The sequence below is a fragment of the Podarcis filfolensis genome (genome assembly GCF_964270895.1).
Source record: "Podarcis filfolensis genome assembly, chromosome: 11".
Classification (NCBI taxonomy): Eukaryota; Metazoa; Chordata; class Lepidosauria; order Squamata; family Lacertidae; genus Podarcis; species Podarcis filfolensis.
This window is the reverse complement of record NC_139613.1, coordinates 62,014,148-62,037,674: the sequence shown is the minus strand read 5'-3', so window position 1 is coordinate 62,037,674 and position 23,527 is coordinate 62,014,148. Positions and strand designations below refer to the sequence as shown.

The following is a 23,527-nucleotide window of genomic DNA, read 5'->3' as shown; positions in this document are numbered from 1 at the left end:
TCACTATGTTTACTTTAGAAAATGAGGCCTCTCCTCCGGTGATTTGCATTCTCCCCATGTGGCTGCAATGGGAGCAGCTGTCTTTGGGGGAGACACACCCATTAATAGGCTTTGAAGAAGACATGTCCGTCATATCCAAAACTCAGTAAAATAAACTAAGAGACCACTGAAAAATGTAGCCAATAAAATAAACACATTGTTCAAGAATAATCGAGCCATATCATGGAAAGAATGTAATTGGTGTCGTTCTCATTGATGGGAGTATTCTGTGACCGAATACATGAACTGTCATTTAGGAATCTCTTTTGAACACTAGGCTCCAGACCACATGTCCAGAAGGATACATATAGATTTCACCTATATTGTGGCCAGGCAAATAAACGCATGTTTTCCAGATACCTTTGTTGACATAATGCAGCTTTGAAGGCGCTATGTATCCTTCCACTCTGACTAGTAAGTCTTCATCTGGGGGAGAGGCAGGTGGCCTCACTGCCACCACTGCATTGCGTTGAAAGGGGCTCAGACCTGGGCTAAACCCAGCTGGGTAGGATGCATCCCTTCCCCACTCTCAGTTACCTTCAGCTGAGCAAAGGGAACTGAAGGATTTACCTAGAGTTCTAAAGATGGATTTGACCATGGTGATGATGTTATTATCAAAGTGGTGATGGTTTCAGTCTCCCAGCCCATTGGTTGTTGGCCTCTCTTATCCCATGTGCATTTTGGATATGATTGCATTTGGTTCTAGCTGGTTATTGCATCTCATATAAAATAACCGTTGTACTTTTCTTTTTTGCCAATGCACCAGGGGTTTTTTTAGTGCCAGACTGTTATTTGCAAAAGGTGATGAAATATGGTACACATTTAACCGGCACCACCAGTATTCTTTTGGCAATTTGCCTATGTTTGTGTTTAGCTTAGGGTTACCAGACGTCCCCATTTCCTGGGGACAGTCCCTGGATTTGCGAATAAGTCCCCAGACAAATTCCATCCCCGGGATGTCCCTGGATTTAATCTAATGTCCCCAGGAAACGCAGCAGCGGCAGTCTCTAAGCAGCCTGGAGCAGTTGGCTCTGGCTGGCTTCAGGAGCTGCTCAGAAGTCCCCATATGATGGTGGTGCAGGAGCTCTAAGATGCAGCGTCCAGGCTGCCTCCACCTTCCCTGACCCCAGCAACTAAGCTGTGAATGGAGGCTTCATGTTGCCTATCGGAGCAGCCTCTCAACTCCTCCTTGCGTGCAAGCAGGAGCGGGGCAGGGATCTCTCAGGCAATGGGAAGCCTCCCTTCCCAGCTGAAGGATCCCCGCCCCCTCCTGCTTGCACACAAATAGGAATGGGATTGGGGCTGCTCCAATGGGAAGGAAGATCCCTGCCTCCTCCTGCTTGCACGCAAGTAGGAGTTGGGATGGGGCTGCTCCGAAAGGCAGTGTGAAGCCTCGCTTCCCAGCTGAGGGATTCCTGCCCCCTCCTATTTGCATGCAAGTAGGCATGGGATTGGGGCTGCTCCGATGGGAAGGGAGGCATCGTGCTGCCCGAGCCTCGCTGCTGCTGCTGTTGGCCCTCCTCCACCTTCCATGCCTGACACACCGCACACCGCTTCCCCACCACCACCACGGAAGAACCAACAACTCAGGCTGCCCTGGCTCATGGAAAAAGGAGATAGAAGCCTTGGAGGAAGGGCGGTTGAGGTCAAGGCAGTGGCCGCCCCTCTGCCACCGCCATTGCTGCAGCATCAACGTCCCGAACGTGTAGTATTTATTTAATTAAAGTATCCCTGGATTCATTGGAAAAAATCTGGTAACCTTAGTTTTGCTCAACACTGGGGGGAAATACCAGCATGAGTGAAATGTTGTTGCTGTCAGAGACTTGCTCCAGACCTTGCTGAAACCATGGAGACCACATTTGCAGATATATTTGCAACCATTTGTGCTCTCCTTCTCATTCAGTTCTGTGTGCATTATATAATTTGTTATTGGAAAAACTTCCCATCCTAACAATCTCGAATAAACAGCCTTCAACATTCAGTTTTTTAACCCTTCAAAAAAAAACCTATTGCTTTTGAGTTGCATACAAACATAAAATCAACACTGAACACATGAATAAAGCTTTTAAGGTTGCTGTTTCAGTCTCCACAACAATAATCTTATTTGTTTATAGCAGGGGTTGTCAACCTGGTCCCTACCGCCCACTAGTGAGCGTTTCAGGATTCTAGGTGGGCAGTAGTGGGTTCTATGGCACAAGCTGAATCCTCCTTCCATCGAGCTCTGGTGGGCGGTAGGGAAATTTTACATTAGTGGGCAGTAGGTATAAAAAGGTTGACTACCCCTGGTTTATAGGTTAGGATAGGTAAAACAGGAAAAACCACAACATATCAGTCACTGTGAAGTCTGGGCCATTCTATGGGTGTGTCCGGTTTTGCTTTTCCTGTTCCCCAAATAAGTAGCATAATTAATCATTTCTAAAAGTGTGTTTAAATGGATCAGACATGCAGAAATGTTATTGTACTGTGTCAGGGTTTGGAAGAGGTGGAGTATATATTTTTATTTTCAAACATTTTTTTAAAAATACTGGTTCCACTGGTTCCTCAGGAACTTTGAGAGTTTTGTTCTGATACTAATGAAATCAGTCCAGATTTATCAAGATGCAGTTTTTAAATAAATCTGAACCAACAAGATACCCTGGTTTACCTGACATATTTTAATACAAAGTAAGGAAATTTACACTGAGGGTTCAGGATTGTGCTGGTGGTGAACAGGAGGCAGAAAAACTCTCAGGACACTTTTGCAACTCTCCCTCAATTGCTGACTCCATGTGCCACACCTTCTTCCATCTAGAGGGACCTTTGCAGCCACTTCTGCTCATTCTTTTGCCTGAGCACTGGAGCCCAAAGGCAATATCAGTTTTGGGATGCTGAAGGTAAGATGTAGGAAGACTTTGCTGCAATTGAATAGCATGCAACTAGGATCTTACAAATGTGTATGGTTCTATACAATTATTAAAGACAATCCCATAAGTCTGACCTATTAGCACATTGTTTCATTTTTGTTTCATGATCATTGTGTGTTGCTTTTATATCCAGTAAAGGATTGCCTTCGAGTTCAACATTCACCTTAGAAGATAGTGCTATCTGCTTGACCTCAGAACAGAGCACAGTAGAAACAGAAAATGATAATGCTTCTGTGCTGGATGTATACTTAGTAAGTTGACTAATCTTTTCTTTTTCCAAATTATGTACACTTTCAAATAGCTGACTTGCTTTTGATTGACACTGGGTTGTATTCTGTAGATGTGTACTTCACAAGTTTCACTCTTAGTGTACTATTCCATTTTGTGAGTAGTATGAAGTATTCCCCACAAAACTGAAAAGGTGAGATTCTGATGTCCTCTGATGCAGAACTGTCACTTGAGAGAAGAAAATATGTATGACGCAACAGCACTTAAACTATACCTATAGTTCTATTCATACTTTTGTAGCTATAATTGGAGGAACAAATCAATGTTGCTTTGGTTACCAAACATTCCTCTGTTTCAATGCACATATTGGTTGGAATAGGAAATGCCTGGGTTATTCAAAAATCTTAGTATAAGTAGGCCATTGTAGAGAACTCCCTCTCCTTTTAATAGATTGGATCAATTTACATATATTTTCCATCTTTCTGTGGGCATGCAAGAGAGGGAAAGGCAAGAGAAATATCTGTGACATTTTTAGAACAGCGCTGGAAAGTCTCATGGGTTTGATAATGTTCCATTTGACTAGATTAGTATTTGCATTCCCTATTTCTTTTAAGATTCTTAATTCTGTCCAAATTTACTCATCTCGTGAAATTTACTAGTAAATCTGTTTGTATTCAAAGATGCTGAGTTTCAGCGTAGAAAACCTTTTATATATAGCATGGAGCACTCATTCACATTAAAACAAAGTGGAGAAAACACATGTCTCTTTAAACAACTTCCTGCTGCATTGATCCACATATGTAATGCTAATAGTAATATCCCACATTGAGATTGTTGAAGATTAGATAAAAAGACCCTCATTTTCTCTGTAATATTTCCCAATAATGGCTCAACTTGTTATATTTATTTAGGTTTAGCTAGGGTTGATCTATGGGACGCGGGTGGCGCTGTGGGTAAAACCTCAGCGCCTAGGACTTGCCGATCGCATGGTCGGCGGTTCGAATCCCCGCGGCGGGGTGCGCTCCCGTCGTTCGGTCCCAGCGCCTGCCAACCTAGCAGTTCAAAAGCACGTCAAAGTGCAAGCAGATAAATAGGTACCACTCCGGTGGGAAGGTAAACGGCGTTCCGTGTGCTGCGCTGGCTCACCAGATGCAGCTTGTCACACTGGCCACGTGACCCGGAAGTGTCTGCGGACAGCGCTGGCTCCTGGCCTATAGAGTGAGATGAGCGCACAACCCTAGAGTCTGGCAAGACTGGCCCGAACGGGCAGGGGTATCTTTACCTTTAGGGTTGATCTGAATTAAAATTCTCCAATGTTTGCAGGAGTGAAGCTGAGCTGCCTTAATGGGATATCAAAATAACAACAACCTTCAAGGGAAATGATTATGGACGAGCAGTTCATCTTCTGTGGGTGTGCTTGTTTCAAGCGGGATTTAGCAAGGTTCTTCTGCCACCTCTGAGCAGATTCAGCTTGCCATATCCTGGGATCCACAGTCATGGCCTGCATCGAACTGAGCGTCCTTTCCCTCCCGTTGCAAGTCAGCACTTGTTCCTGTGAGAATCCATCCTTTTGCCGTTGTCCTAAAAAGAAACCCAAAGATCTAATAAGCCTGTTTGGGAATTAAAAATGATAACTATGTCCAATATAATAAACAGTGGATTCATTGAAGACCCTGTCTTTCTGGAACCGTTTGCAATTCCTGCTAGGCAATGGGCTGTCCTGCAATTTACTATTCATATTATTAAAAAAAAAAAAAGCAACAGCCAGTAACTTAAGATACATGGAAGTGGCAAAAAGTATTCTCATTGGGGTTGTATTCAGCTTAGTTTTACCCAGAGTAGACTTATTTAAATGAATGAATATGGCTAAGTTAGGTCCATTAATTTCAGTGAGACTACCCTACAAGAGAGGTTTGAGTGGGTACCCACTCAAACCTCTCTTGTACCTGCGATACATTGACAATATTTTTATTATCTGGACACATGGTCAACAGACCCTGGACACCTTCCACCAGACATTCAATGACTTTCACCCCACCATCAACCTAACAATGAACCAAGCTATGCAAGAAATACATTTTTTGGACACTACTATAAAAATACAGGATGGGCATATAGACACCACCTTATACCGTAAACCAACTGACCGACAAACATATCTACATGCTTCTAGCTACCATCCTAAACATACCAAACAATCCATTGTATATAGCTAGGCCCTACATTACAGCCGCATCTGTTCCAACTCTACAGAGACTCTCACCTAAGAGATCTACAGCAAACCTTTTTAGAACTAAACTATCCACCTGATGAAGTTAAACAACAGATCAACAGAGCCAGACTGATACCCAGAGAGAACTTGCTGCAAGACAGACCCAAAAAAGAAAATAACAGAACACCACTAGTAATCACAGCTCCCAAGTTTAAACAGTACAGCGCATCATAAGAGATCTACAACCTCTCCTAGACAATGACAGTTCTCTTTCTCAAGCTCTGGGAGGAAGAACTTTCATTGCCTACAGACAGCCACCCAATCTTAAACAACTCACCCACAAAAATACAACAACCAGACTTAACATGGACACCGGTACCAGAGCCTGCAATAAACCCAGTTGCCAACTTTGCTGCCACATACACCAGGACAACACCATTACTGGACCCAACAACATCAAACATACCATCTCAGGCCTATTTAATTGCTCATCTTCTAACATTGTGTATGCCATCAAATGCCAACGGTGCCCTTCAGCTCTCTATATTGGACAAACAGGCCAAACCCTACGCCAAAGGATAAATGGACATAAATCTGACATCAGGAATCACAAGACAGAGAAACCAGTATGAGAACACTTCAATCTCCCAGGACATTCTATACAAGATCTCAAAGTATCTGTCTTATTACAAAAGAATTTCAGAAATAGACTGGATAGAGAAGTTGCTGAATTCCAACTTATTACCAAACTTAAAACCATGGAGAGACCTGGTCTGAATAGAGACATTGGATTCTTATCTCATTATACATGATAAAGCTATTTTTAGCCATCTCACCCCTTGCTTTTTCCTGTAAGACCAATTGCAGTCATTAACAGTTGTCAACAGGTTTACCACACCTACCAGCCAATCACCACCCTTCTGAGTAATACCTCTCCCCACCCTCTCACTGTATATAAGGGTCTGGTGACTTCTGTTTCAGTGTATCTGAAGAAGTGTGCATGCACACGAAAGCTCATACCAGTAACAAACTTTGTTGGTCTCTAAGGTGCTAATGGAAGGAATTTTTTTATGAATGAACTTGTGTATCACTTAAAGTAGTTTGTTTTGAGTCCTCTGTGAATATGGAAACAAGTTTCATGTTCTTTCTCCAAACACAATGCTGCCACCTATTGCTGATTCTAAAATGACAAGAGTTGCATGCTCCTTTCTGGACTGGCTGCTCAGTAAAAGTATTTAGTTTCATAAATCTGGTGTTAAAAAGTCTTTATAGATTTGTCACTTTCATATAAATCACTTTTGTCCAGAGGTTTTGTAAATGTACAGTTTTTGGAAATCTAATTAACCTGTTGGTATAAAACAAACAAACGCTGAAAAATATGTAGGTCCAAAACCATTGTTATAGTAAGAAAGCATTGTGAATATAGGGCATTATGAAAAGGAAAGAATTTTATTGTCTTTCACAGGTGATATCCATATGACCGTACAGTATCCTAATTCCAGTTGTCTTAACCTTGCATTGAGATATTTTATAGGAGTGAGAGTGGTTTCACTGTCATCTGGGAGACAGAGCCTTAATAAGTGCACTTAACAGGAAGAAAGGTTTTTTCTTCTCCAGTGTGTAAGAACTGGTCCAGTAATAAAATTTCTGTATCTTTGTCCTTCTTTAGCAGAGTTATAATTTCACAGTTGGGGAATATTACTTTTAGAGTGAAAGGAAATACAGTGGATGCTCGGGTTGCGAACGTGATCCGTGCGGGATGCGCGTTTGCAACCCGCAGCTGCATGTCTGCGCACGCGCGGGTTGCAGTTCGGCGCTTCTGCACATGCGCGTCCGCCGAAACCTGGAAGTAACCCGTTCCGGTACTTCTGGGTTTCGGCGGTCTGTAACCCGAAAAAACGCAACCTGAAGCATCTGTAACCCGAGCTATGACTGTACATAGCTTAACAAGATTTCAACCCTGTCTTCAGCTCAGGACTGGTCCTGGACTTTTAATCATTCCAACCTATTGCATGAGTCAAGAGAATGCACACAAGGATCTTTTTGGAGTGTGAGTTGTTTATACATGTCCCTGCGTCCTCTCTGACATTGAAAGGGACCTTAGGGTGTTCCTTTCTGACTGTACATTTTTTGTTGGAAACTCTAAAAATATTGGTGCCTAAGATTGCTCCTGCTAGCAAACTGGCCTGACTTTGGAGGTTAGTGAAGAATACAGCAGTAGCTTCACATTGAGCATCCCCACTGCCAACTGCGTTGTGATCAAACTCATTGATCAGTGAGGAACGGTATATTTTACGGTCCATATGCAGCTGCATGAAATTCTCTAGTCTGTGCCACAATACTTCTATTCATGTAGAATCAGTAAATAATGTTCTGCGCAGAATACTTTGAAAATATCTTGTACATTATCTAATTATGCAGCACAGTTTGCCCCCTATGCCTTGTGCCACATTCTGAGTGCAATTTGTAGTTGTTGAGAGTCCTTAAGCATGATCAGATTTTTAACATGGTGCACAACATTTGTTTCCTTGTTAATATGATTAGATATTGTGATGGTTCTAGGGGTTGCTCGTGCGTAAATCGGCGCCACAACTGGCTGGGTTGCCTGAATGAACCCTTTCTGTCCGGACAGCCACTCACCCGTGGCTGTCTCAATCGCTGGCAGAATCCGTCAGTGGGCGTTTCTTGAACTTCTTCCAGCAAATAAGCTCTTTGACGCCTAGTCGCCGCCTACTCTCCCTGTGCGGAAGCCTTCTGCGCAGGGAGGGTGTGGGCAGCGGAGGACCCGTGCTCTCCCCGCTGGTCCCCGGCGAGGAGTCATGGAGCCACCTCGCCGATTCCCCCATCTGCCCCCCTTCTCCACTGGTGCTACGCTGATTTCCTTCCCCAGAAGATGTGCTGCTTCTCTCCCTCCCGGGACGCTCTCCGGAATCCCTCTGGAGCCCTCCCTCTGCCTCTGGCTCCGATGGCAGTTCCCTGACAGATATGTTCCATTTTTAAACTTGTTTTTCCTTGAAATAAGGAGTTCAAGTTGAACTATAAAAATTGAACATTTTTCTTTTATAAAACATTTTTTTTTAATTGATGTAAAGCCACATCCATGGGCGTAGCCAGGGGGGTCAAGGGGTCAGCTGCCCCCCATCAAGTAAAACAATAGAAATACTTAACTAAACGAACGATCATGTCGGTTCTACTCCCCCCAACAAAGGTCCTGCCCCCCCCAAATCCTGGCTATGCCTAATTATTCTGAAGCATTTCAGTTTATGCCAATTTAGCATTTAACATGTTTATTTGGCTTAATGCAACAAAATTTATATCAAGGGCAAGAGGGAGCGGCTCTCTTGCATTGCCAATGGCTCTCAGCGGCTCTGTATTGTTTCTTAATGGCCCTAACTTGGCCAGGTCGTTTTTGCAAAGGCTAGCCCAGGAATTCCTCTGCAGTATTTCTCCCTTCATATCGCAAATAATCAAAATCCTACCATTTATTAATTTCTAGGATTTAGCCCCCCATCTATAACAATATGCCATATTGGCCCAAATATAAGCTGCATCCCAATATAAGCCGCACTTTTAAAATTCAAGGAGGGAAAAAGGAAAAAAAGACAATACCTGAATATGAGCCGCTCCCTTAAAATTCTGCCAGCACTCACACCCATTCCGTTTTACCATATGTCTGTTTCAGCAGCGATATCATAAAAGCCAGTTTTTGTAAGGTCGCAAATTTAAGCCGTACTTTTAACTTTTCACATTTGGAATTTGGGGGAAAAGTGAGGCTTATACAGTATTCAGGCCAATACGGTAGTAGATTGGAAGCTGAATGTAACAGTTGCCACAGAGGTATCTAATTCAGATATTCGGGAAATTTAGCTTTAAGCATCCTACAGGAAGTTGTATTGATTTCATTGGAACGCTACTTTGGGGTTGGGAATGGTAAACATAAAGCATCATAGCCAGACAGCACTTTTCTTCTTGAAAAAAAGTGTGCTGGTACTGAAAAGCCCCAGAAAAAAGGACTGACTGTAGCAGATAAAACTGCAAAAGGCCTTTGGGGTGTTCTGAACACATTCTGTGTTGTCCATACATGAGACTGAGTTATGATGGTCGAAAATATGAAATGTTGTATAGTTGGGAAACCTAACATAAGAAGGAAGAAAATAGGTGTTGTATTAACCAATATTGATAGTGAAGGAGGGTGTTAACAAGTTTTGTTTGTTTGTTGGAGAAAAAAATTAACTCTTTTTATTTCTTTTGTTTAGTAATAGATCATAAAATAAGAAAAAGATGAATTTTAAGAATGAGAATATTTGAAGAGAAGCACTTTCTGCACTCCTGATTTACAAGGAAAATTTTGCTGAGCCTAGGAAACAAAAAGTCATAAGCAACAGAGCCTCTGTGAAAACAACAGAGGATTCTTGAAGCCTAGAAATGCTACCTTGGACTCAGCAGATGTGAAAGGAAACATTTCACACTTTGCTAGGATGTGCTGTTGCCAAACTGTGAAGAACTGCATACACTGTACTTAAGCTGCTCTTTCTTCTATTGCCAATCATCTTTTCAGGGCTTGGAAGTAATATTTTCCTATTGTCTCTCACATGATTTTTTTATTTGCATGTATTCAGTGATTATGCACAAATATGTAATCTGCTTTGCCTATTTAAAGAGCCATCATCATCACAGTGGTGAATATTATGTAAATCAATTCTGCTTTCCCCCAGAATTATAATTGCTCACCTATTAATTTCATACATGGGTTAGTGTAATATGTTTGCACATAGTTTATGGGAAGCTATCTTCTATAAAGAAATTTTCACTGTTTATTAGTGAAATGAAAAAGAAGCTATTTATAACAAGGCCTTATGTTGTGTACATATATTGTCTTTGACATATCTGTGATTAGATATATTGCTTGTAAAGGACAAAATTACATAATTTATTTAGTATATTCTACTGTAAACTATAGTTTTATTGACAAAAAATAAAGTATTTTGTTCTCAAAACAAGTGTTGCGGATAATCCTGATGCTTATCTTCTTGAGCAAATCCCATAACTCGCAAGAAGTATTTTCTTGACCCCTTATGTGTGACAATAGATGATGACGAAAAAGCAAGCCGGAGCCCAAAGAGAAGCCCATTGAAAAAGACCTTGCTTCCCTCTACAGTGGTACCTCGGGTTAAGTACTTAATTCATTCCAGAGGTCTGTTCTTAACCTGAAACTGTTCTTAACCTGAAGCACCACTTTAGCTAATAGGGCCTCCTGCTGCTGCCGCGCCACCAGAGCATGATTTCTGTTCTCATCCTGAAGTAGAGTTCTTAACCTGAAGCACTATTTCAGGGTTAGCAGAGTCTGTAACCTGAAGCGTAGGTAACCTAAGGTACCACTGTATTTTCAATTTTTGAGGGAAAAGAAAAGAAAAAGGATCTTTTTTGTATTTTTAAGGGAGTGGTTTTTGTAGTTGTTGTTGTTTGTGTTTTTTTGTTTGTTTTTTCAAAGGGAAGGAAGAAGAAGGGGGAAACATTTTCTATTTTAATTTTTTATTGGTTTTTTGTTTTTAAAAGAATTTTCTTTCTTCTTTTTGAAAATAATAATATTCTTATATTACTATTTTCATCTCCACCTGTTTTTAATACATAAATTCCCCCCTTCCCCCTCATATATTCTAACCTTCTTAAAAACAACAACAACACAAAACAACCCCCCTTTCCCCCCCTAAGTCTTCAGTCCCTCTACTAAATTGCTATTACTATTTTAAAAATACATCCATATATTACTTAAATCACACTCTCCACCCCCCAAAAAGGGGGGGACCTTTTTTGTTGTAGTTGCCCTCTTTTCTTCCAACTTCTTTTATTTCATCTCTATTTTACTTCCTTCTCCTCAGCATATAAATACTCTCCTTAAATCCCTTCCGGGACACTCAGCTCCTTTTTTGCTTATTTTTCCTCATATTTCCCCCTACTTTTTACTCTCCACCCCCATTTTTGTTTTCTATCCCTTTTGTTTTGTTTTTTTTTAAATCAACCCCCCTTTTTAGCCATTGTCAGTTTGCTTTGAGGGGGGAGCCCTTTCTCCCCCCACCCCCTCTTTTAAAACAAGACCTCTTTCCCCATAGCACCACCACTCCCACAGTTCCCTCTCTCTCCCCCCCACCCCTCCCTTTTTTCTCTTTTCTTCTTCTTCTTCTTCTTCCCACCCTACTTTCAGCAGCCAGAAACACCATAGCCAGACACTGGAGAGACCTGTCAGGAGTAAGCATGGACTAATGGTACCAAATAGTATGGGAAACAGCCCTACTAGAAAAATTAACCAATAAACTGAAACTGACACAGGGACAAATAGAAGACGCCTTTACCCCCGTATGGCTCCCCTTTATCACATACACAGCCCAACAAGACAATGACAAGAATCCACCAACAGCATACAAATCAATATGGCTAACCTGATCCAAAACACCCACCCACCCCACTCACACATGAAAACAAAGATCACCACAGCCAACCCCAAACAACCACACCCTGGGCCAACCCCAACCTCTCTCACCACCAAAGGAACACAAGTGAACAGCAGAGAACCTGCACAAGCAACGCTGACACCAAACCCTACATACATTAAGCAAAATAGAAACATCGCCACCCGACCCCCTCATCTCCCCCCCCCCCAATGTCTCAACCAATGAAACTGATTTGTAAAAATGTTACACGGGAAAAATATGAGAGACATTACACATACTTCTGTAAAACAAGAAAATCTTTAATAATACTAAAAAGACAATAGATGATGACTACATTGGACTGGAACCAGCTGCCCACAGACATGGAGAGGAGGGCAGGAAGGATAGCTTGGGAAACGAAACCTTAATGCCTGCAGGTTGTAATTTGCATCTAATGTTTTAATGTTTTTTTGATTAGAAAATTGTCTCAAAGAAACTAGGAAGAGAGCGAACGGCCTCTAAGGGGTTGCTTTTGCCCCACCCGCCCCCATTTTCTTTCTTCCAGTAAGTTTTGGCTGCCACTATTTGCCACACGCCAAACTACAGAAACAGTGATAAAAGAGCAAAAAGCACAGACCCCCCCCCCCGCTTCACGGAGTCCTTCTGTTTCCGTGGCGGACCTTTCTCTCCTCCCGTGCGGCACTTGGAGGCTGTTCTGGTCCCGATTCACTGGCCTAGGATCGGGGGGGGGGGGAGGCAGCCAGGATTCCGGGCCATTTCTCGAGAGAGCTGGCGCTGGAGAGGCTTCGGCTGAGAGGAAGGGGGCAGCAGAGCCGCGCCGCGCCCCAGCCCGAGTCTCCTGCGCGCCGCCTTAGGATCTCATGTGGCGGCTCTTCTCCCGGGCGGCGGCCCGGGGCCGGCGGGGAGGCGCCGGCGGGCGCTGGAAGGGGCAGGAGGAGGCCGCGGCGGTGGCGGTGGCGCCGCCTTTCCGGAGAAGCGGCTGCGGCCTCGCGCTCCTCGTGGGCCGGCCGGTGAGTGCTGGGCCTCGGCCTGGGAGGGAAGGCGCGCGGAAGGGGCGACGCCGGAGCCCCTGGGAGAAGCCGGGGAGCGGCGCAGGGCCTCCGGCGAGCCCGGCCCGCGGAGCTTCTCCCTCGCACCCAGGAACCCGCCGCCCGGCCTCGGTCTCTCGTGGCGGGAGGAGCCGCCTGGGCCGCTCCCGGCGGGGCTCGGGAGGCCTTCTGGGCCCGGCGGCCTCGGCAGCCCTCGCCTTGGGCCCAGAAACGGCGCCGGGACCCTCCGCTGGCAGGTTGGGGGGGAGCCGGGAAAGGACAGGCCCGCCGCTGGCGGTGTGTTTTGGGGGCGCTTCTCTTGAAGCAGAGATGGGAGGGAGGGAAGAGGGCAGGAAAGGTGGGTCTCCGGAGCTCGTCCTCCGCCTTCGCTGAGGGAGCGGGCCTTCAAAATGGAAAAAGACTCACTAAGCTAGCAGGCAGAAGAGTCAAGCCGTGCGAAGGGAGAGGGGCCTTGGTTTGCGTGGCCCCTCTGCCCTGCACACTGGATATAGATCTTGCTAAACAAAGGGGTGAATACATGGACAAAGCTGGAAATGAACTCTGATAGAAAAGTTGGGAGAAGGAATGTGCTTGCTTCTGGAAGGAACAGCATGGCCTAAGGACTTGAAATACAAATGATGCTACTCCTGGTCAGAGGACTTGGCGCATATATATATATATATATATATATGTATGTTTACTTATAATAATAAGTAATTATTATGTATTATTAAAGCATTTATAATCCAGCTTTCATCCGAGGTTCCCATGGCAGAAATATACACAATCCTAACCACAAAATAAAACAGCGTAAAACAAAATGTAGCAGAATCCCCTCAGGGAGGACACAACCCTGAAAGTTGTGCTGCTTGCACTTAGCCTTCTGCTGAAGAACATGATTTTCCACAAAAGTACTTAAAACTTATTTCTTCACAGGATGTGCAGCCACATTGTTTATATGGCGTTCTCAAAGTCAAAGCCAAGAGTGCTCAACTGCAGTGCGTAAGAAGTGCAGGAACTCAAATTGACAAAAGGTATGTTGTATATAGAATTGGCCACCTGGCAACTCTGGGAACTTCCCAAACAGAGATCAATATTGAGGACAGAAACAGTCACCTCAGAAGAATGAAACCATCGAAACCAAAGCCATGCGCATAGGATCTGCGTTGGGGTGTTAGTTGGTAAAGCTGAATCATTTTAAGTGAATAATAGTGTCATTACATATGCAACAAATTTATCTTAAAATGCCACAGCATCCAGCACTTTCACACGTGACCAGACCTTTGTTTTCTTCTTTTGTAGCCGTTCCTAGGAATGCCTTGTTTACTCTCAGTATGGTGGAGACAGGCTTGTTTAACTAATTCATGTAGCAAGAGAATGGAAGAGCTGCAAGCTTTCAGTTCCTCCAGATAACCTTTACTAGAACAGTCGCATCAGCCCACTTCTTAACTTTAGTCAATAAAACATGTAAACACCAAGAGGGAGAAATATCAGTAGCCACTAGCCGTGTAAAGAGAGTAAGGGCTCTCTGATTAAGAGGTGAAGAGGATCCATTTCCAAGTTCTCCAACACTCATTGTGTTGCCAACTTATGGGTGGTTCTTGCATTTGGAAAGTGCCACTCCCTATTCCCTGCATCCCAAGCATTCCTGATGTGGGAATAGGCAGGTTGTGGTTGCCTTCCACATGATCTTGCTTGTTCACATGTTGCCAGAGCAGACTGGGATGGAGCCACAATTTAGACAAAACCACGGGACATGCATATTGTGGAAAGTGGGCTTAGGCCTCAAACAGGTGTCCAGGTAGCCTAACTGCACATCTTTAGGGTGCAAACCACTGGAAAACTACACAAGCTTTACTAAAATGAATGGAAATGTCCATTAGTACTTTTGCTATGAAAAATATGGTAAGAATAAAGAGGGGAAGGGTTCTTTCAAATTAAGCCAGATGTCATCTAGGGCTGGGCAGTATCTGATTTTCAACATCATGATAGATCACCAGCTAATCATCATGATATGCTGCTATATCTTGATGTCTGAAATAAGGAAGGATGGCTGGGCTATGGAGGGAGGGATGCTTTTTGCTGCGTGATCTCTGTGCTGTTTCTTAAAGCTCTGGGTGGTCCTTACCGATGATGTCTGCCTCCTGGCACTGTTCTGCCATTGGCTGAGATGAGCCGCGGGGAAGCAACCGGAGAGGAAAAGCAGGGAGTGGGACTCCATGGTTCAGGGGCAGCACCAAGGCCGGCACTGTTCTGTCACTGGAGGGAACGGGGAGGGAAAATGGAGCCCAAAGGCTAGCCAGCCAGAGGGAGCCAGCTATGACGGAACCAGTGTCCAAATGGCAGTGAAGCCTGCTGTCAAGTTTGGTAACAAATTCTCAAGAGAGGGCCAAACATATAGAAAAGAAACAAAAACGGACAAGACAGACAAATCAATGTCTAAATGTATGCAGATGTAATCAATTTATTGACTAACAGTCCAAACCTAACTGTATCTATTCAAAAGTAAGTCATAATAAATTCAGTGGGCTTACTTCCAGAGAAGTGGGGTCAGAATTGTAGCCTAAAGTTCCTTAATCAGAGGACTGTCTAATGAATGGAAGTTGCAGTGTGTGGTGAATTAAGGTTCAGCCGAATAAAATTTCTGGGCTATACATACCTAATTTTTCTTTTTTATTGCAACTTCAGAAATGGTTCCTACACTAGTATGTGTCGGTAACAAACATCCTCAAGTTACTGTGTTCTTTTGGGGGATTTCTTGTTTTGCACTGATAATATTTTGATTTAATGGTATAAAATTTGAGTAACTCTTTCTTTACCTGACTTTTACAGCTCAATAGATGAAACTATGTATGAAAAACTTGCTGAAGAAACCCTGGAGTCATTAACAGATTTCTTTGAGGAGCTGGCAGACAAGCCCTTTACTCCTCAAGATTATGATGTCTCATTTTCGGTATAGTATTTTATTTTATACTATAGTATTTTATTTTATGAAGAAAGTAGGAAAAACCACTGGGCCAGTAAGATACAATCTAGATCAAATCCCTTATGAATACACAGTGGAAGTGAGGAACAGGTTTAAGGATTTAGATTTGGTGGACAGAGTGCCTGAAGAACTATGGATGGAGGCTTGTAACATTATACAGGAGGCAGCAACGAAAACCATCCCCATGAAAAGGAAATGCAAGAAAGCAAAGTGGCTGTCCAACGAGGCCTTACAAATAGCGGGCGAGAGAAGGCAAGCAAAATGTGAAGGAGATAGTGAAAGAAACAGGAATTTGAATGCCGATTTCCAAAAAATAGCAAGGAGAGACAAGAAGGCCTTCTTAAACGAGCAATGCAAAGAAATAGAGGAAAACAACAGAATGGGAAGAACCAGAGATCTGTTCAATAAAATTGGAGATATGAAAGGAACATTTTGTACAAAGATTACCATAATAAAGGACAAAAGTGGTAAGGACCTAACAGAAGCAGAAGACATCAAGAAGAGGTGGCAAGAATACACAGAGGAACTATACCAGAAAGATATGGATGGCTTGTACACCACAGGTAGTGTGGTTGCTGACCTTGAGCCAGACATCCTGGAGAGTGAAGTCAAATGGGCCTTAGAAAGCACTGCTAATAACAAGGCCAGTGGAAGTGATGGTATTCCAGCTGAACTATTTAAAATTTTAAAAGATGATGCTGTTAAGGTGCTACACTCAATATGCCAGCAAGTTTGGAAAACTCAGCTGTGGCCAGAGGATGGGAGAAGATCAGTCTACATCCCAATCCCAAAGAAGGGCAGTGCCAAAGAATGCTCCAACTACCGCACAATTGCACTCATTTCACACGCTAGCAAGGTTATGCTTAAAATTCTACAAGGTAGGCTCAAGCAGTATGTGGACCGAGAACTCCCAGAAGTGCAAGCTGGATTTAGAAGAGGCAGAGGAACCAGAGACCAAATTGCAAACATGCGCTGGATTATGGAGAAAGCTAGAGAGTTCCAGAAAGACATCTGCTTCTGCTTCATTGACTATGCAAAAGCCTTTGACTGTGTCGACCACAGCAAACTGGCAAGTTTTTAATGAAATGGGAGTGCCTGATCACCTCTTCTGTCTCCTGAGAAATCTCTATGTGGGACAAGAATCTACAGTTTGAACTGGATATGGAACAACTGATTGGTTCAAAGTTGGGAAAGGAGTACAACAAGGCTGTATATTGTCTCCCTGCTTATTTAACTTATATGCAGAATTCATCATGCGAAAGGCTGGACTGGATGAATCCCTAGCCGAAATTAAGATTGCCGGAAGAAATATCAACAACCTCAGATATGCAGATGACACAACCTTGATGGCAGAAAGTGAGGAGGAATTAAAGAACCTTTTAATGAGGGTGAAAGAGGAGAACGCAAAATATGGTCTGAAGCTCAACATCAAAAAAACGAAGATCATGGCCACTGGTCCCATCACCTCCTGGGAAATAGAAGGGGAAGAAATGGAGGCAGTGAGAGATTTTACTTTCTTGGGCTCCATGATCACTGCAGATGGTGACAGCAGCCACAAAATTAAAAGCCATGACAAACCTAGACAGCATCTTAAAAAGCAGAGACATCACCTTGCCAACAAAGGTCCGTATAGTTAAAGGTATGGTTTTCCCAGTAGTGATGAATGGAAGTGAGAGCTGGACCATAAAGAAGGCTGATCACCGAAGAATTGATGCTTTGAATTATGGTGCTGGAGGAGACTCTTGAGAGTCCCATGGATAGCAAGAAGATCAAACCTCTCCATTCTGAAGGAAATCAGCCCTGAGTGCTCACTGGAAGGACAGACCCTGAAGCTGAGGCTCCAATACTTTGGCCACCTCATGAGAAGAGAAGACTCCCTGGAAAAGACCCTGATGTTGGGAAAGATGGAGGGCACAAGGAGAAGGGGACGACAGAGGACGAGATGGTTGGATAGTGTTCTCGAAGCTACCAGCATGAGTTTGACCAAATTGCAGGAGGCAGTGGAAGACAGGAATGCCTGGAGTGCTCTGGTCCAGGGGGTCACGAAGAGGTGGACACGACTAAACGTCTAAACAACAACAACAATTTTATTTTATTTATTTTTACAGGTGTTTTTGCTATAGTCTCAACTTCACTTTAGACAGTACCATAAATAATTTCTGGGTATAAGAAAGCTTCCCTGTATGAGACTCCTGCATATTCCTGCACTGCGGGGGGGCGGGCTGGACTGGATGATCTGAGAGTCCCTTCCAGTTCTGTACTTCTATGATTCTAAGCATTTCTTTCCCGGCTGTTTAAGAAACTCTGTTCTCATAAGGAGCTAGTGGAATGGTAGGACCACAAGGTGGCACAACTGGAAAATAGCTGAAACCACAGTTTCAGCTTGCTTGTGATAGAGATAAAAGCATATCTAAAAACTAATTCTATCCTAAGGAATCCGTAATAGCAATATTTCCAGTAGCATTTAGGAATCCATGTGTGACTGTTCTCTCACCTGTCCTGGGAGCTTACCTTGATTTATTTAACATTCATTAGTACAGTAAATAGGACACAGGTAGCACTGTGATCTAAACCACAGAGCCTAGGGCTTGCCGATCGGAAGGTCAGCAGTTCGAATCCCCATGACAGGTGAGTTCCCATTGCTCAGTCCCAGCTCCTGCCCACCTAGCAGTTCGAAAGCACGTCAAAGTGCAAGTAGATAAATAGATACTGCTCCAGCAGTAAGGTAAACGGCATTTCCATGCGTGTGTTGCTCTGGTTTCGCCACAAGCAGCTTAGTCATGCTGGTCACATGACCCGGAAAAACTGTCTGCGGACAAACGCCGCCTCCTTCGGCCAGTAAAGCAAGATGAGCACCGCAACCCCAGAACTGTCAAGGGTCCTTTACCTTTACCTTTTAGTACAGCAAATACTTATTCTCATGTGTGTGATATATAACGAAAAACTACAATGAGCATTTGGTTAATTATCTCTAAAAACTTCATGGTTATAGTGTTTCTATAAACGTGGCACAGACAAACGCCATATGCTATGAAATGATGTCAAATGCTTGTTTGTGTGGTTTGCACATTTTTAAAATTAGAAGTAATGTGTTGATGGGTTAGGTCTATTTACAGTACAACATATGGTATCTAGCATGATACTGGTAATACAGTAACAGCTGTTTGGGAATGTATTATATGATATAGCTGTCAGGAAAAGCATGCTGGAATGCTGCTTTTGCTATGAAATAACGTAAAGTCTAGAAAGTTTTCAGTTGACATTGAAGTAGTTTACCATTTTGTTTATTTTATAAAGACATTTCCAAGCTACTGTTTGGCCCTAAAAAGGACTTCAGTAACAGCTCAAGGTAAAATCAATTTAAGGACAGTAAAACCCAGAACAGTCAAAGCATAGTCGACAAGGGAGACCGTGCCCAGTCATACTAAACACTTGGTGTAGTCTAAACAAAGTCTGAGCTTAAAAGGAAGGCAGGCAGCCAAGCCAAATTTAACCATGTAAGATTGTGCAAGGATAATAAGTGTGGGGATTTAATATCTGAATTACTCTTAATTATTATCTCAGGAGCCTTTCTTTTTGAGAGTGGTGCAGATTCAGTCAAGAACTGTGGAAGCAGGGCCCATGCTTTTCAAAACTTAATTGCATTGCACATTTGGGGACACATTATTGAGGCAACCTCCTAGGACTCAGTTCACCAGCTGCAGTCCTGTCTGCTGCCCCTTCCTCTTCTTAGCTGGAGTTGAGGCCTTCCTGCTTCAGAGCTCATGCCTGTCAACACCTGACACAGGAAAGGAAAGGACAACAGACAGGGCAGAGAGTAAAGTCCAAAAGGCCATGTACCTAACAGGCTTAGACCATTTGCTGTGAATTTCCAAATTTCTAAAATCTTAACACTTGGAACTAAGAAAATGAACCATGAAAACATTGCAGTTGGTCTCCCAAATAACATGGTGAAAAACACAAAGGAATGCCAATCGAATGCTCCTGGGAGCATAATGAATAGAAAATCCCTTAGACAATGCTGTGCAATATAGACATGCAGCCTGAAAGAAATCCCTGCCTTTCTGAATAAGAACATTCCAGAGATAAAATTTGGTGACTGGACACTTCATCAAAAGTATAAAGCTGTAGGTTTGAGACACACACACTCGTTGGCAGTCCCCTACAGCCGGGCTGGGGCCCAAGGGCCACTCTTCAGGTTTCTCTCTGCGGCCCTTGGGACTTTTCCCAGGCCACCCCACCCTCCCTGCTCAGCCACCCTGCCTTGAGTGTGTTGGCCTGGCTAACGTGTCCTAATGTCTCTTGGCTGCCAGGATGGAGGGTGGGGCGTATGATATTCCCATGATATTCTTGTAAAGAAGCTGGTAAAATGTGGTCTTGTCTATGCTACCACTCAGTGGATTTGTAACTGGCTGACTGACCGAACCCAAAGGGTGCTCATCAATGGTTCCTCTTCATCCTGGAGAAGAGTGACTAGTGGGGTGCCACAGGGTTCTGTCTTGGGCCCGGTCTTATTCAACATCTTTATCAACGACTTGGATGATGGACTCAAGGGCATCCTGATCAAATTTGCAGATGACACCAAACTGGGAGGGGTGGCTAACACCCCAGAGGACAGGATCACACTTCAAAACGACCTTGACAGATTAGAGAACTGGGCCAAAACAAACGATGAATTTTAACAGGGAGAAATGTAAAGTATTGCACTTGGGCAAAAAAAATGAGAGGCACAAATACAAGATGGGTAACACCTGGCTTGAGAGCACTACATGTGAAAAGGATCTAGGAGTCTTGGTTGACCACAGACTTGACATGAGCCAACAGTGTGACGCGGCAGCTAAAAAAGCCAATACAATTCTGGGCTGCATCAATAGGAGTATAGCATCTAGATCAAGGGAAGTAATAGTGCCACTGTATTCTGCTCTGGTCAGACCTCACCTGGAGTACTGTGTCCAGTTCTGGGCACCACAGTTCAAGAAGGACACTGACAAACTGGAACGTGTCCAGAGGAGGGCAACCAAAATGGTCAAAGGCCTGGAAACGATGCCTTATGAGGAACGGCTAAGGGAGCTGGGCATGTTTAGCCTGGAGAAGAGGAGGTTAAGGGGTGATATGATAGCCATGTTCAAATATATAAAAGGATGTCACATAGAGGAGGGAGAAAGGTTGTTTTCTGCTGCTCCAGAGAAGCGGACACGGAGCAATGGATCCAAACTACAAGAAAGAAGATTCCACCTAAACATTAGGAAGAACTTCCTGACAGTAAGAGCTGTTCGACAGTGGAATTTGCTGCCAAGGAGTGTGGTGGAGTCTCCTTCTTTGGAGGTCTTTAAGCAGAGGCTTGACAACCATATGTCAGGAGTGCTCTGGTGGTGTTTCCTGCTTGGCAGGGGGTTGGACTCGATGGCCCTTGTGGTCTCTTCCAACTCTATGATTCTATGATTCTATGTATAGAAACGAGCCTGGTGTACAAAGGCTGAACTACCTTCGTTTCTTTGCCAGTTTCTGTCTTTGGCCCACTTCCCATAGGAATAAGATCCCTGAAAGAGGGTCCCGTTGGGGAAACTGCCATCTGAAAAAGGTGCCATATTCCTGCGCTCCTGTTTTTGTTTTGTTTTTAAGTCATTAAAATTTACCTAGACACAGTTTTCCACCTCTGAATTATTTGTTTCAGTCCATCACCTTGTGGACTGGATTCCTAAACAGAAACTGGAAACAAAGAATGTGAATCAAGTTGGTTTCTAGAGAAAAACCAGGCAATCCATTTGCAGTATCGTTTGGTCATCCTATGGAACGTTATGTTATTCATACTCATATACCGGTATATAGAGAGGGGAGGAGATATAGATACCCCCCCCCCAATCCTTATTCTTGAGAGTATGGCTTTACAGCACAGAAAAATGTAGAAATGCAAAATTCAGTTTGGATGAGAAGTAATAATAGTTTATTTGCACTTATTTGAAAAAATAGGTTATTTAATCATTTTTGCTCTCATGTTTTAGTTGTGAAATCCTAATCAATTATTACTTGCCAGACCCTGAGATTTCTGCTTATATAAATATATTGCAAGTTCTTACAGATAGCTTGTTTTGTTTTGTTTTCTCTCCCCGCTCCCAATTTATTCTGTAGACTGGAGTATTAACAGTTAAATTGGGTGGAAGCATGGGAACATATGTGATCAACAAACAGACACCAAACAAACAGATATGGCTGTCCTCTCCAAGCAGGTAAGCAAATGTCTGTTTGTTAGAATGTTCTAGAAATTTTACAATTGAACTAAAAGATCTCCTACCTCAGCTTTATTAGTTGCATGCACTTTGGAGACTCAGAATGGCTTGTACGGATTTCCCAGGCAGTCAATATCAAGTGCTAGTCAGGCTGACAACTGCTTCGGTGATACAGTATGTGATTATTTTCCCCCACAGCCCCTGGAACTATTTGTATGACTTTCTCTATTTTGCAGTGCTAGTCATTGAACTTAGGCTTTTGGTCAGTGAGTGACACCCTCTGATGCACCGTCCATTGGGAGCACTGATCCTGCACTGCGTCTCTGGAATGCTGAGCTGACAGATACCATATTGTTGTGCAGTGAAGAGCAGACAATGTTTTAAATGAATAAATAAAATATTAAAACATACCTAAGCCAGTGTTAGGATGTGGAAAATTAGAGTATTTACTTTCTAGTATGTTACAGAAAACGAAAACACAATTTTCTGACTGCTGTTTAATAAAGTGAGGCTAATTCAGGTGGGCCATCGTGAGGATTGGACCATCAGGAATGAATGAAACCTAAAGCAAGTGTCCCGTTTTAGCACAGAGCTCCTGTGGTGGCTGTGGGGTTTCAGGAGAAGCAGGGAAGGCACCAAAGCCTTTTGGACCAGCAGAATAGCTAACTCTCCTATGGTCAGGAGCTGTCAGGGGGCTGAATTTTTTCATCTCTAGCTGGTGCCACAGTCAGGACTGCCCCAGAACTTTAGTGGCATGTATGTTAAAGTTGTGAAGCCAACTCCAACCTTTTAGAAATAGATTGATTTTTCTTTGCCCTAATTCACCTCATGCCAACCAGTTGGCTTTCAATCACACCATAGATCATATTGTGTGATAACTTAATGCAAATAGCTGTGGGAGTTCCAAGTACCCATTTCCAGCATGCACACCCTTCCTTCTGTCATATTTGGTTGATATTTAAATGTTGTTGTTGTTAATTGAATTTATATACTGCCCTATACCAGGAGGTCTCAGGGCAGTTCACACAACAAAATCATAATACAAAACCACAATATATATAATCAAAATAGAAACAACAACCCAATAGCACCCCCCCCCAAAAGGGCATAGGATGTCATGTTCTCAGTCATGTTCTTGTTTGTTCTTTCACAGTGGCCCGAAGCGTTATGACTGGACTGGAAAAAACTGGGTTTATTCTCATGATGGAATCTCTCTTCATGAACTACTTGCAATGGAATTTTCTGTTGCATTAGAAACCAAATTAGACTTATCAGCTCTAGCACATGCTGGAAGAAAACATTCTTGATAATATCTATCGCAAAGAATTCAAAGACTTTGAACTTTGACACATAGTCTTCCCCTTTTTTGTAAATGTGTTAATCCAATTTTAAATTCTGCAGGATGTCTGTAAACTCACTTTTACTCTGCAACAATGTGAAAACAATTCCCACCCC

At 43.2% G+C, this 23,527-nt stretch overlaps 2 protein-coding genes across 6 annotated transcripts in view; both read left to right on the top strand.

The window, feature by feature from the left end:
- Window positions 1–10,379, top strand: part of PIP5K1B (phosphatidylinositol-4-phosphate 5-kinase type 1 beta) — a gene marked incomplete at its 3' end in the record, with an annotated part of 92,932 nt that extends 82,553 nt beyond the window's left edge. For 4 of the 5 annotated variants that reach the window (XM_083576910.1, XM_083576913.1, XM_083576911.1 and 1 more), the window contains 2 exons: window positions 3,076–3,193; window positions 9,639–10,379. In XM_083576910.1, the coding sequence (XP_083433036.1) occupies window positions 3,076–3,193; window positions 9,639–9,641 (121 nt within the window). Of the gene's footprint in view, window positions 1–3,075; window positions 3,203–9,638 lie in introns of those variants that run through there. The other variant, XM_083576909.1, reaches the window with a different exon arrangement.
- Window positions 10,380–12,676: 2,297 nt separating this feature from the next.
- Window positions 12,677–23,527, top strand: FXN (frataxin). Its single transcript, XM_083577196.1, has 5 exons — window positions 12,677–12,841; window positions 13,796–13,893; window positions 15,692–15,812; window positions 21,975–22,072; window positions 23,226–23,527. Exons 1-5 carry the CDS (start codon window positions 12,692–12,694, stop codon window positions 23,377–23,379), a joined length of 621 nt encoding a protein of 206 aa, XP_083433322.1. The 5' UTR covers window positions 12,677–12,691; the 3' UTR covers window positions 23,380–23,527.